Source organism: Vombatus ursinus, unplaced genomic scaffold, assembly GCF_900497805.2.
Source record: "Vombatus ursinus unplaced genomic scaffold, bare-nosed wombat genome assembly UNPS02014826.1, whole genome shotgun sequence".
NCBI classification, from domain to species: Eukaryota; Metazoa; Chordata; class Mammalia; order Diprotodontia; family Vombatidae; genus Vombatus; species Vombatus ursinus.
Window position 1 is genome coordinate 6,070,583 of NW_020954604.1, and position 14,616 is coordinate 6,085,198.

At 40.3% G+C, this 14,616-nt stretch overlaps 1 protein-coding gene across 5 annotated transcripts in view; it reads left to right on the forward strand.

Annotated features, from left to right (window-relative positions):
* Positions 1 to 9,946, forward strand: part of ADGRF5 (adhesion G protein-coupled receptor F5) — a 142,737-nt gene extending 132,791 nt beyond the window's left edge. For 4 of the 5 annotated variants that reach the window (XM_027838281.1, XM_027838280.1, XM_027838279.1 and 1 more), the window contains exons 18-21: positions 241 to 282; positions 372 to 431; positions 1,318 to 1,402; positions 3,784 to 9,946. In XM_027838281.1, the coding sequence (XP_027694082.1) occupies positions 241 to 282; positions 372 to 431; positions 1,318 to 1,402; positions 3,784 to 3,863 (267 nt within the window). In that variant the 3' untranslated portion in view covers positions 3,864 to 9,946. Of the gene's footprint in view, positions 1 to 240; positions 283 to 371; positions 432 to 1,317; positions 1,403 to 3,073; positions 3,141 to 3,783 lie in introns of all 5 variants that reach the window. The other variant, XM_027838283.1, reaches the window with a different exon arrangement.
* Positions 9,947 to 14,616: the final 4,670 nt, after the last annotated feature.

Sequence of the window (14,616 nt, forward strand, 5' to 3'; positions counted from 1 at the left end):
TCTATCTATCTATCTATCTATCTATCTATCTATCTATCTATCTATCTGTCTGTCTGTTTCTTGCATCAAAATGTATTACATTCTTTCTCTGATTCCAGGCTTTGAAAAAAGCAGCACAATGCGAGTGTACCTACCAGTGAGTAGAAAGTACAGTGCCTTCTATTGAGAGGGACTATGACTGTTATCCCCTTATAACTGAGAAGAAGCAAACATATTTTTCAAATCTTTTTTTTCCCCTAGGGATTATTCATTTTGTTGTTTGGATGCCTCTGGGACAAGAAGGTAAGTGCTCTAGTAATTAAATCCTTGAATTTAGGATATCCTGTAATGTGCTTAACCTATTCACTGATGACTTCTTTCAAACAATACAGGTACAGGAAGCTCTGTTGCATAAATTCTCCCTATCCAGATGGTCTTCACAGCACACAAAGGTATATTCTTTATTTCTGGAGAGTTTTCTTTGCTTTTCACGGGTAGCCCCCATTTTATAAGTGGCCAGGTAGAGGGCTAAGCAATGTCTTTGATCCATGGAAACAGATAATGTATGATCCCTCAAACCTGTCTTTTCAATTAACAAGCTTTTTATTAAGCACCTACTAAATCCTAGACGCACTAGAGCTAGGCTCTAGAGGTACAAAGACAAACAGCGTCTGCTCTGGAGGAACTTATACTGAAATCAGTTATCAAGGAAATTGTTTCAGTCTCTCCCCTCCCCCTCCCCCTTTCCCCCTTTTCTTTGGCCTCTGTAAGCACAGACACTGAATTTTAATTAGTATGAAATCAGGAGATCCTTAAGCTGGGATATCATGAATGTGGACGACCTAAGGCAATGATTTTTAATTTCAATTAAAATTAAATTGAATTTCAAATAAAATTAAATAATTTAGTCAAAATTAAGAAATCAATGTACTAGGAGAATCTAAGACGTAAAGAAATAATTTGACTCCTAATCGCTATAGTTCTTTCTGGAAAAAAAAAACTTACTACACATCAATGTAATGTCTAACCATACATAAAGAGATTCCCAGTGGCCATTATTAATAAGAATTATTTCTCTAGTGTCCCATGATGGATGCCTGGTATCTGATGCTTTAAAAAAAATTGAAATGTATACCTATCCACATTTTCTCTGCTAATTCCCCTTGTGACTAAGTGTACATTTGCTTGATTGGTGGTTGGGGCTAAGGATGCAGCCGTGGTCATTGAATAGACAAAAGCTAACCCATCAAAATTCAGCTCTGGACCTTGGCCTTACTAGTTTCATGCCCTAAACAAAATTGCAGTGCTTCTAAATGATGCTTTTTTTCTGCCTTCTAGTCGACATCTCTGGCTTCATCCACTCCTGTATTTTCCATGAGTTCTCCAATATCGAGAAGATTTAACAATTTGTTTGGTAAAACAGGTATGCAGTGACTTCTAGGTACTCTCAAGTTAGTTAAGTGGATGAGTTCCTTGTCCTGTGATAACTTCCTTGACACTTTTAGGACCTATATGTAAAGAGTAATAACTATTTGACCAGGGGCAAGGGGGGGGACTCATTTTAAAAAATTCAGATAAATGCCTACTTAAAAAAAGATCTAAGACTTAATGTGAAGGGAAATTTTAGCAGGCAATTATTTACAATGTGGCAACTCCTATGCCTAGTGGGCATAAAATAATGTCTTGGGATTCTAGACATGATTTAAGAAAGCTATGACTTTAGTGTCACAGCCACACACACACACACACATACAAACACACACATACACACAAATTGTTCCCTCCCAAGTGATTCTATTCATAAATTAATAGGCACTTTTGCACTATATATTATATATTTGTGTGAAAATCACCTTCGTGAGCCTTAGTGCCATCTGCTTTGAGCTCACTTAGATGATTGCCTCAGGAGGATCTGATTCTGCAGCTCTGCTGCTCTAGAATTTGTTTAGAGCCATTTTTCACAGGTATCTGGAGGGTTTAGGGGCTACAGCTCTGAAAAACTGAAGTTTATCCATCTGGGCTCCGTATTTCTGTCCAGACTTGTAGTTTGGATGCAAATGTGAAAATCTGAAAGTTCAACTTTTTCAAGCTATACAAAGTAATCTGAACTGCCCAGAATATAATGACATTAAGAACACATTCTGGCAAGATAAATGCTTAGCACTTTTATCCTGAAAAAAAGAAAGACAACATGGAGAACATCCTCAGAAGTCACTAGTATCCCCCATCGTCCTCAAATCTGATGAGATACTACACATGCCCAAATCTAGAAAACTTCCAGTAGAGACCATGCTGTGATGTTTTGTTTGAAAACAAGCTGTGGAAAAGCCTTTTATTGACAAATACTTCTAGAGGGTACAATGTTTTATACATTTTTGGCAGATTATTTGTTTAAAAAAAAGAACAACCAACTTTCTACTTTGGAAATAAACCATCCTCACAGGTTGAAATAGAAATGACTAAACCCTCTAAAGATGTTGCCAATAAAACACTGCCAATATAAAGACAGTCATTGATATGAGTAAGTACAATCACTGGAAACAAGGAAAACAAAATGAGTAAATTGTCCTATTTGATATTAAAAATGAAGTTCAGGGAAAAAATGAAATTCAGGGAACTCTGTAAGTCAGGTCTGCAAGATGGAATTATCCATATATTTTAAACCAAAAAGAAAACATAAGGTCAGCTAGGTGGCACCATGGATAAAGCATGGGCCCTGAAGTGAAGTCAGGAAGACCTGGCTTCAAATCCAGCCTCAGACACTTACTAGCTGTGTGACCCTGGGCAAGTCACTTAACTCTAAATGCCTGGGGAAAAAAAGAAAGAAAAGAAAGAGAAAACAATAAAATCCTATACAAGCTTTTATTAGAATTATTCAGATTAAATTTAGTTTTGAAAGTTGAATTTATAGATGTGACTGTAGTCAAGAAGTTAAGCCAAGAAGCTGACAGAATTAATAGAAATTTCAAATGCCCAGTGACTGCCTGACCCTCCCTGGATGTCTGCATAGACCTCTCTTCCATCATTTATTCCATTGGAGTTTTAGTGTTCTTTGGTGTTCAGTAATGACTATCATTTTGGTTTATGTTGTCAGCAGTCACAAAGGCCCTCCCATGCAGTGATGGAAGCCTTGTTGGCTGTTGCAGTCCATGATTTTGATGGTAGGGTTGGGACTCCCCTCCCCAAACACATACATGTGTGTCCCTTCACTCCACTCCAGCTCCCATTCTCCCACCTCACTCTCCCTTAGCACTCCTTCTGAATCCCTCCTTCACACTTCCACTTCTTTCCCAGCCTCACCTGGATGTTCTTTTTTTCCCTCCCCTCCCTTCTCTTCTTTCTACTCTTTCCCTCTCACTCTCTAGTTCCTTCCTTGCTATCTGTCCAGGTCACAGAAACCAAAAATGGAAAAGGGGCAGCTCTGACCAAGCCTGCCACTTACTACAAGCATGGGAACTCCAGCCCCTCCTGTCCTGTGCATGTAGTGGCTTTGGATCAAGCTTGTGGGGGTAGCTAGCTGTACTCAGAGCTTTGTAGAGATCTGGCTGCTCTTTGGCTGCTAGTGTGGCATGAAATGTAGTTGGGGCTTTCCTGCTGCCATGCATGCTTGAGAGCAATAAATGTGTCTCTAGTCTACAGTGTTCTGATGATTGGGAGGAAAACACGGACCCTCCAATTTATTTTAAGGCATGTTAGAGTTTGCCCCACCATTAGAGCAGAGCTCCCTCTGGTGGGCAAAATAGGAAGCATCTACTTTCCACCTCAAGGACAGCCTCCACCTGTTGGTTTTATTTTGTCTTGTAGGAACGTACAACGTGTCGACCCCAGAAACAACCAGCTCATCTGTGGAAAACTCATCCAGTGCTTATTCTTTGCTTAACTGAAAACAGAAAACCACATTTGCGTGACTTCTGGGAACAGTGGACTTCACTCATTGACAAGCTCCAGAACAGGAGACACCTCTAAAATAGTCATCCCATTTGTAAAGCATCCTCTCCCTCAAGGCCTTAAAGCACAGACTTTTGCACTAGGGAAGAGGTCACACTAAATCGTGTAAAGACTTTGACTTCAAGTGGTTTTATTGTTTACTTTTGACTTTTTTCTTCTTTGGAATGATCCCATTGTGTATAGTATTTAAGTGATCACATATGTTGCCCCAAACCTAGCTTCTTCTCTGGCTTGAATGTGAATCAAGGTCTTGCAGAGACATTGTCATGATTCCCAGTTTGGGTCCAATGCTCAGTTTTGCTTAAAATAATAGGGACTAAAGGGTTAATGCACACACAAAAGTGTGGCCTTGATTTTTTTTATTCAAAAAGGACAGATTTATATTCCAATAATAATTGTCCAAGGTGGGCTAGTCATACGCTGCAAACAGTGGAAATACAGAAAGATCAGAAGTTGAAAACTGAAAGTTATCCTCAGTAAAGCTATACCAAATCAGTGGCTGGTGCAATCTGAGTAAAGCACAGAAAAATGATGAAGAAGCAGGAAAGGTAGAAAGGAAATTACATTGTAAAAATCCTTTCATTTGGAATATCTAATTTACTAGAAAAACAGAAGAAATTTATGGCTCCCCCAGTAGCCTTATCCTTATGTTTTGAGGTTTTAGCTATGAAGAGAAAAGGCAAGGGAAACTGAGACATTATTCTTTTGTAGACCCAAGCACAGAGCTGTAACTAAGGCACAGTGACTGAAGCTTTGTCCCAAGGTGAGAAATTTAGAGGATACCTATGGCGTCATCTCATGGCATATTTCCCTACCCTCTTTCATGACCCTACTCCCAAGGTTGTAGTTTCTTGCCATTTCTCTTATTTCAGCAGCTTAGAAATCTTGTCATTTCCTTCTCTTAGGGGCTGTAGTACAGGTGAGCCTACTCCCCTTCCCACTTGTCGCAGGTACAGAAATAACTAGTGATAGTTCAGCCCAAGCAAAAACTAATTATTGGTCAAATTAAATAGAGCTTGTAAGACAAGTCAGGTTGTTAAGTTTTTGAAATGTGTCCCAATGATCTGGAATCTTTTGATTTCTAAATTATATCTATTGCACTGGAAATAAATTCGTACTCTAATTATTTAAGAGCTTTAGCCAGGTACTTCTCTGTACATTATATAGTAGGTTTTCATATGTTATTGCTCTTTAGATGATGATGATGATGAATGATATAGGTAACTTTCTCTCGGTGTATCCCACATTCTCTCCCCTAGACCTCTCACTCACAGACCAGTTTTCATTAAGATGTTTCATGTGATTCAGGATGACTATATTCAACCCCTTAGAAAATCTTCCACAAGAGGTTTTATTTATAGCTGGCTTCTCTGTGCTCCTAATGACACTTCTGCTTGGTGAACAGATGTTGGAGCCTTTCCTAAGGTTTAGGGAATATTCTTCTTCCTGTTTAACCCCATTTTAATGATTATCATCATCCATAAATATTTATTGATACTCCTGGCATTTTGCTAGGCACAATGCCTATATAGATTACTTAAGGACCCTACCTTCATTCTCTAAGAAGACTAGGCAGATAAGTATAGATTGTTCTCTTTTTATATTTCAACTTTCCTTCCTTTTCTAATTTTGTTTTGGCCTTTCTTTTCAACTCCTCCCCTTTTATATTTTCTCATAAGGCCTGGAGATGGAACAGGGAGAGCTGCTAAATTATGCTTAGTATTAGGTGAACTCCTTATTTTTATCCACTCACAAAAATGCAGCAATTGACCTCCAAGTGTATCTAAGAGTTGCCCAATAAGTGATCCAACTGAGGATTCCATGGCTAAGCGTCCATTAAGAACAGTGGCTTTGGAGTCAGAGAACCTTAGCTCAAATCCCGCCTCTGACATTACCTGTGTGACTTGGAGCACCCAGACCTCTGTTTCCTCATCTGTAAAATGAAGGAGTTGGACTAGATGGCCATTTGAGGTTCCTTCAAATTCTAGATCAAGTTCTAGATCTATTGTGTGAGCCTATAATAAATTAAAGCAGCCTTAAGAGGTCTGGATAGCCTGAGCTAACAGGGAAGTTTTCACTGTTTTCACTAAGTTTTCACAATTTAGAGTTGGATAGCACCTTATAAATCACTTAGGTTAGCCTCCTTGTTTTGAATATTAAAAGATGGAGGCCTTGGAGAGATTTACTGGTGTGCCCAAGATCAGACAGGTAGTATTTCTGTGCCCCAAGGCTGAGAAGGGTTTGGAAGGTTCTAGAACAAAGGATGCCTAACAAAGAGACATCTTGAGTGAAATGGAAGGTTATTTTGCTCTGGAAACATGATAAGAGCTCAGATGGTGCCTGCAGCCAAAAAAAGAGATAGGCAGGAAAGAGACACAGAACAAAATTAGCTTAATTCCAGGGAAGGAAGCAAGTGAGTGAGGAAGAGTGAACTAGAATAGATGGAGATTCTTACATCTGGATTTTTAATGGAAAGAGAAGGGAATCCCTAGATCCACATCCTGCTGTTAATTTTGAATTTCTACCAGCTTCAATGGAAACCCTAAGGTTTCACAGTTTGAACAAGATTTGCGGAATTTCAGGAAATTTCAACAGGGTTACATAGGATACTATATTGGCACCATGCCCAAACTCCTGAATGGGAGCATGTTCTCTGACTTCTACATGATGTACACATGCACACTCCTTCAGTGCACTCAAGGGTTGCTCTGAAAATAGATCAAGAAATGCAGTTCCAGATTCACCAGAGTATTAAAGAAATACGTGAGTTTCTGATTTCTCTGCCTTAGTCCAAGATGCAGAGGTCAATCACTGACCTTTCCATTGGGTGATTTATTTCCCAAGAAATCTCCCAAGAATTGAGTAATGAGATCCCAAATTATATGAGTTCATGACAGGGGGCTTAACACACTCTGTGGTGAGCATTTTTTCCCTCTACAATGATCAGGCCTCATGTGGTAACCCCGAAGGGTAGAAGACGTCTCATAGCTTATGTCAACTGAAAGATCTAGTCTGCTTTATTTGCAGACGGGGATTTTATTTGCTTTTAGTTGCTCTGCTCTCCCTCTTGATAGGATCACCTGTGAAATCTCTAACAGAAGCTAGAGAAATGAAAGTGAAGCTAATTTCTTTATGAAACCACTGTCTTCCAAAGGGCCACTTTCACCAACTTGGGAGGTTCTATCTGGCATTCATCAAATTCCTACTGCATGTCGAACATTATGCAAGACATTAAAATAAATGTCCCTGGAACTTAGCAGAGTTCTTGGAATATAGTAAGCACTTAATAAATGTTTGTTGACTGACTGGCTGAAATAAGTTAAAGTCCCTGTTCTTAAGGCACTTGTAGTCTAGTAGTGGTACCGCTGGCGCTTGTGAAACAGATAATATAGAAATAGTCACTGAAAATCATTCTGCTAAGCCCAAGACAGTGATTTAAGGAAGGCATCCCCTAAAGATGGCACAACTCTACATCCTCTGCTCCTTAGAGCAGAGATAAATGTTTAGAGAAAAATGAACACATTCTTAAGATTTTCAGGGTATGAGAGAGTAAGGTTTGCCCTGATAGAGTCAGAGAAAAGACAACAGGGTAAAGGGGACTTAGAGTCAGAGAGCACCTGAATTTAACCCTGGATCACCTTCTTCCTTAAATGACCTTGTATAAGTCATCTAAACCTTTGTGGGTCTGTTTCCCTATCTACAAAATGAGAAGGTTGAGCTACATGACTCATTCTGAAATCTCTTCCAGTTCTAGGTCAATGTACCTATGATTGTAGGGATCTCCAACCTTCTGTGGTTCACAAAGGAGGCTGTATAAGGACGACTGAAGTTGGAAAGGATTAGGAAATAATGAGGAGGTAGGGGAAATGGGGGTAATGAGTCAAGTGAGGAGGTGGGAGATGAAGTTTAGGAAGAGGTTTCAAAGTGAAGGTAGTTGAAAGTCATGATCTTTTGTGAGATAGAGGGCAAAAATGGGCTACTAGAGTTGATTTGAAGAAAGTATAAAAAAAAAAAAGAAACCCTGACTTTTTCTTTACCTGTGAGATTTGAGAGCAGAGGAATTTGGTTGTGATCTCAGAAGGGGCTGGGTGAATGCAATCAGGTGATCCAACCCTGTTATGTCATTAACAGATGTTTGGCATAAGCAGCAACTGCTCAGAGAAGAAGGGACTCTAGCTCCTGTGCCCTGTCTAATGTTCTGGGTGCTATAAATGACAATGCCTCATTTCAGAGATAAGGAGAATGGCATCATAGTGTTTCTTACCATGAACGTAGTCTCTGTGTCATGATTTTCAATCATATGTTGCTAGGATGACTGGAGAATGGGCTTTTGATCCATGTTTGAGGGCAAAAAAGCAATTAGAATCTTCAAAAATCTCTTGCAAATTTTCCTTCTTTGTATTCAAAGATTCTGTTGCTACTAATTAGATCCCATGTTAGACTTCCTAACTTCAACCAGATTTCTCAACTTGCAACCAGTGATCGTGTCATATGTTGCACTCAGCCCCACCCAAATCATTGCAGCTCTACTGGGGACCCAAAGGGAAAGGTTTGGGCAGCAGTACAAAGATTAAATCTGACACCCTTAGCCAAAATTTCAGCTAAACCTTTGTCAATTATGAGCGTCAGATCTCCAATGAATCACTAGTGCCCTTCCCTTATATTCGTGGACTGTTTGGGTACTATTTCCACCTATGCGTAGAGATAATTCTAAGTGAGCTCTTAGTAACAAATAATTACAGTTCTGCTATAAAGTCTGATATTTCCAAGCTCTGATTGCAGGGAAATCACTATCTGCCCCACATGATGCTATCAGCAGTGTCAGCTATCTTTTTAGTCACATGTTGCCTGCTGCAAAATTCCTCCTTGTATATTGACTAGCTATGATCAGAAAAGATACTGGGGATGAGGGAGTTTATGGTATTAAGAGATCACTTGGTTTCCCCTAAGTGAGAGCTGTGTTTCAGAAGTGGTTGGTAAGATTACTCTAGAGAAAGAGATCTTAACACACTCCCCATGAATAGATTTCAGAGGGCCTGTGAACATGAATAGGGAAAAAAGAACTATGTCTTTATTTTAATATAATTGGTTTCCTTTGTAACTCTATGTATTTTATTTTATGTATTTAAAATATTATTCTGAGAAGAGGATCTTCAGGCTTCACTAGACTGCCAAAGAAGGCCATATCAGAAAAAAATTAATAACTCCTGCTGCTCCATATCATCTTTAAGATGCTCACTCCCAAAACAAAGCCCCTCACTATTCTTTGTTCAGTCAAAGTGTCTCTATGATGGGAGCACTAGTAAAGGTCCCCCACTGTATTTAAAGACGGTTCTTTAGGGCAACTGGGTCCTGTGTTTCTTTTGAGCTATGAGCAGAAGTGAGAGGTCACCTTTCCAAAACAGAGGCCATATGGCTATTACAGAAATCCACAAAAGGAATAATATTTAGCTATGGTAAAAAGAATTCTAAGCCTACTGATCTATGAGCCAACCGTCTCTTAATATGGCTTTTCTGGCCAGTGTGCCTTTCATGTATGGGCTGACGTCAGAAGATGTTTGAGTGGGCAGACTGATGTCTGATCCTTGCCCTTAATACTTGCATTTTTGTTTCCCAGTCCTTCAAAAACTTCTCTTTAGTCCTGTCACTCCCCCTTCCTCCTCCCACCCCCATGCAAAGCATTGCCTGAATTTCATGCCCGGCTTCCGAGCATTTTCCCACTTCAGTGGCCCCATGGGCTTCCCTTGAGGTTGTTCTTTCTCTCTTGTTAGATTTCTCTGTACCCTATTGTCCCTGTCTGTGATTTTCAGGCTGTTTTCAAGCACTCTGTTCTCTGTAAGATAATGTATACTGTCATGTAAAAGGAAGACATTTATTTTTGTATTTTAAAGAGTTTTTTTTTTCCTTCCCTCATAAAATTCACACCTCAGATATATAAACAGGAGGGAAAGTATTTGTTCTTGCTTCCTATGTGTATTTCATCACCAAGTTCTCTGTCAATAAAAGCTGCTCACACAGGTGTGAGGGATGACTGTTTATTCTGAGCATTTACACGTGCAGACCAGGGATGAGCTGCTTTCCACAAAACAAAGACTCAGGGTCTGTTAATTTAAAAAATAACCATATTTCAGTATGATTGGTTTCCCTTGTAATCCTATGTACTTTGTTTATTTAAAATTATTATTCTGAGAAGGGGTCCACAAGCTTCATTAAATTACACAAAAGGGAAAAAAATTTACTGACACACCAAACTTCACCAGACCATGACACAAAAGGGAAAAGAATTTTATCAAGTGACTACTATATGTTAGACAGTGTGCTGTGCACTTTAAAAATATCACTCATTTGATCCTCACAACAATCCTGGGATGTAGATGCTATTATTGTCCCCATTTTATAGTTGAGGAAACTGAGGCAGACAGAGGTCAAGTGATTTTTCCAGGGTCACACATCTAGCAAGTATCTGAGGTCAGATCTGAACTATGATCAAGAACTCCTGCTCTGTGCTGACTTCCAGGGCCGATAAGGTGAAGAACCTTGTGTCTATACCAAATGAGGATAGGCATTAGCTCTAAAATGGAAATCAGGTTTAGCTTCTGCATAAGTCAAAGTGAGTGAGTACCCATAGAGAATGGCTTTAGAGGTGCCACGAGTCAATCTCTGCCTAAAAATGTCTCTGCCCCTGGAGTAGTATAGGGGAATAAAAACCAACTTTGGAGTCAGAGGACCTAGAAGACATGATAATGTGTGACCTTAGACAAGTCACTTTGCTTCTTTGGGGATCACTTTCTTCATCTGTAAAATGAGTAGGTTGGACTAGATAATCTATCAGGGCCCTTCCATCTATAATCCTATGATCCCATTGATTATATCTAGAGTATGTCAATATTTCCAGAAGTCCTCCCAGGTAGCTCTCCTCTCCTCCTTCTGGTTCCTATAAATACCACTATGAGTCACTCCTTTGAGTTGGCCCACAAAGGCAGGGATATTGTGCCCAGAAGGTCATGGGAAAAATATTTAGAAGTTTAGTGGAGATTCTGGGAGATATGGAGGCATTCTTTTAGCCTTTTTCCATTAGAAAAGTAGCTTCAGGAAATACTAGGTGCCTGGACCTTAGGGATTGAGACTGAGGTTGAGGGTGTAGAAAGGAACCTAAGAATAATAAGGAATCTAAAAGTAACATGTTCTGGGTGGTCTTTGGTGAGATGCTTTCCAGTGAATCACTCCAGGGAGGAATGGACAAAGAGATGGCCCCAGGTGGTGGGGTTTAGAGAGTGGAAGGCAGAGTGCTGAATCTACTTCATTTACTTATCAATTTCACCATTTTTCCTGTGGTCAGTCCTTCAGGTAATTCATAAGACTGTCCTCATAGGGACCTAAAATACTAAGAGCAGGCTTTTAAAATTGTTGCCCAAAAAATCCCTTGCTAAATATATGAAATTTATCAGGAATGTTTCTCCTGGTAACATGGTCAATATCTTTTCCTTTTAACTCAGAAACCCTGGATCACTGAATATAACTCCATGTCATTAACTCAAACCCTACCTGCTTCAACTCATACTCTGCCTACTTCCTGTTTTTGCATATACATCCAGATTGTCAAGGGCCTAAATGACTAGTTGATTGAATGATGACTGTGTTTTTCATCCATCATTTCAAAGATGACCAGTGACATCATGAGGTGATGTCTTGACTTGCGCATAAATTAGATTTAAGTGAAGCAAAGTGGCACAAAGTCATCAGCCTCACTCTCTCCTCCAGAGTGCATTGGATGACCTTGGCGCCTTTAATGTCTGACTCTAAGCCTAAGCACTCCACAGCACCTACTTCAGCTGCCATTATGGCCATTGGAACAAATTGTTCTCGTATGCCCATTCTACCAGGGGAAGTCTTCAAATGCTTGGGGTGGACATCCCCAGAACTCACCGATGGGTTTGAAGCCTGTTGGTTACCGTCAACCTGGGTTAGTTCCTTCTCCAAGACAGTTTTACTGGGGTGTGGCCACTGGGCATGCTACAGTTTCTTGGAGCCAGGTGAGAGTTGGTGGATCAAATGGACACTAAAGGTGGATGAGCAGCCCTGAAAAAGGCTTGGCAAGCCTTCACACCAGAGGTGCTCGTCCTCCCTGAACATCCCATACACTTCAAGGTAAGGACTACAGTTTGGCCCTAGAGGGGCCACGTTGTCCACCCATGATCCTAATATGAACTGGGGGTTGGGAGAAGGGGAAAGGTAACCATCCCATGGGCGGGGCTTCAAATACAGATCAGCCCTATGGACATCCAAGAGTCAAGAGGAGGTAGGAGAGGTTGAAGAGTCTTCTAAATTGTGATTAGCTCTGGTAATTTCCAAATGGCCCATATCAAGATTAGAATCATAGAGGGAGTATTAGGTCTGGACTCAGAAGAGTCAGGAGACCTGGGTTCAAATGCCACCTCTGACCCATATTACTCATGTATGTAAGCAAGTAACAATCTCCTGGGCCTCAGTTTCCTCATCTGTAAAAACAAAAAGGCTGAATTTGATGGCCTCTGAGGTCCCTTCCGGTTCTAAATCTATGCTCCGAGACAAAGTCACCATAACTATTATTCATTTAATGGTTAATAAACAATTATTAAGCACTGTGCTGAGTGCTGTGCATACAAAAAGGCGAAAGACAGTCCCTTCCCTCAAGAAGTTTATAATCTAACTGGGGAAACAACACGAAAACAAATCCAAAGCAAGCTATATACCTAAATAGGATAAATAAGAAATAATTAACAGAGGGATGGCACTAGAATTAAGAGGGGTTAGGAAAGGCTTTCTGTAGAAGATGGGGTTTTAGTTGGGACTTAAAGGCAACCAGGGAAGGCAGTAGATAGAGATGAAGTGGGAGAATATCCCAGACATGGAAAACAGCAAGAGAAAACATTCTGAGCTAAGATACTTTGAGTCTTGTTTGTGGAACAGAACAGAGGCCAATGTCGTTGGATTCAAGAGTACCTGGCAACAAATAAAGTCTAAGAAAACTGGAAAGGTAGAAGAAGGTAAGGTAATGAAAGGTTTAAAATGTCCATGAGGATCCTGGAGGCAATTGGGAGCCATTAGAGTTTATTGGGGCAGCTAAGTAGTGCAGTGGATAGAGTGCCAGGCCTGGAGTCAGAAAGACTCATCTTCCTGAGTTCAAAACTGGCCTCAGACACTTACTAGCTATGTGACCCTGGACAAGTCATTTAACTCTGTTTGCCTCAGTTTCCTTATCTGTAAAATGAGCCGGAGAAGGAAATAACAAGCCACTCCAGTATCTCTGCCAAGAACATCCCAAATGTAATCATAGAGTCAGACAGGACTGAAAAACAACAGAACAACAACAATAAAATGGCACTTTGCTGAGCTCTGGAGATACAGAGAAAGGCCGTACTCCCAAAGAGACCACAGTCTAATACATGCAAACCACCATGTGCAAACATAAATTGGAGCTAATCACTTGTAGATTAATTAGCCCAGTCTCTTCAGGCACAGTGAGGTTAGATAACTTCCCCAAAGTCACTCAGTGTGATGCCTGGGTAATAGGGGGAAGGGAACTAAGGAATTGGTCCAGTCACAAAGAAAACACCCTCACAGGCTGAACCAGTCACTAAATGGCAAGATGCAAGAGTGCTTTTGATTATTTCCTTTTGAGAAGCCAGTTCCTTACACCCATAATCCCAGACGGATACTGATGGGAAGGTATTTGATTAATGCAGGGAATTAGTACCATCTGTCATTGACCTTTTAGGTTTGGTTTCTAGGGAACACCAAGTTTTTCCTAGACCCCAGATGGCTGTTGTGGTGGGAAGAAGCTCAAGCAGTTGTCTCCAGCTGCAGGAGTGAGTGGATGAGTGACGCTCTGCCCCAGCTCAGCATCCATTTCCCAGGTCTCTCCTCCAGCGTTGCCTGTGTGTTCTATGGCTCTACTGCCACCTGGTGGAAATCTGCAGCACGAGGCTGCTCCAGTCACTGGCATGATCAGAAGTTCCAAGGTTAGGCCAGTAGAAAACTTTCTCTGGGAAAGGCAAAAGGAAGACTATTATATGTTCACAGTTTATTGATTTAGAGCTGTAAAGGGAACCTCAGAGGACAGCTAGTCTGATCTCCTTGCTTTACAGATGAGGAAACTGGATAGGAGAATGGACCAAGTATTTATTAAATGCTACAATGTTACAGTCTCTGTGCTAAGTGCTTTATGGATATCTAATTTGGTCCTCACAACTCTGAGAGGTGAGTACCATTATGATTTATATTTCATAGTTGAGGAAACTGAGGCAGACAAAGGTTAAGTGACTTGCCCAGGGTCACATAGTAAGTGTCTGAAACTAGATTTGAACTCATATCTTTCTGACTCCTGTCCCAGTGCTCCAGCACTGCATCACACAAAGAAATTAAAAAAAAGAGTGCCTAAGCATCATATTTCAAGACATTATCAAGGAAAACTGCTCTGAGATCCTAGAACCAGAAAGTAAAATAGAAATTAAAATAATCTACTGATCAATTTCTAAAAGAGATACTAAAATGAAAACTGACAGGAATATTAGAGACAAATTCCAGAGCTCCCAAGTCAAGGAGAAAATATTGCAAGCAGCCAGAAAGAAACAGTTCAAGTATTGTAGAGCCACAGTCAGGATAACACAAGATTTAGTAGCGTCTACGTTAAAGGATTAGGGTGCTCAA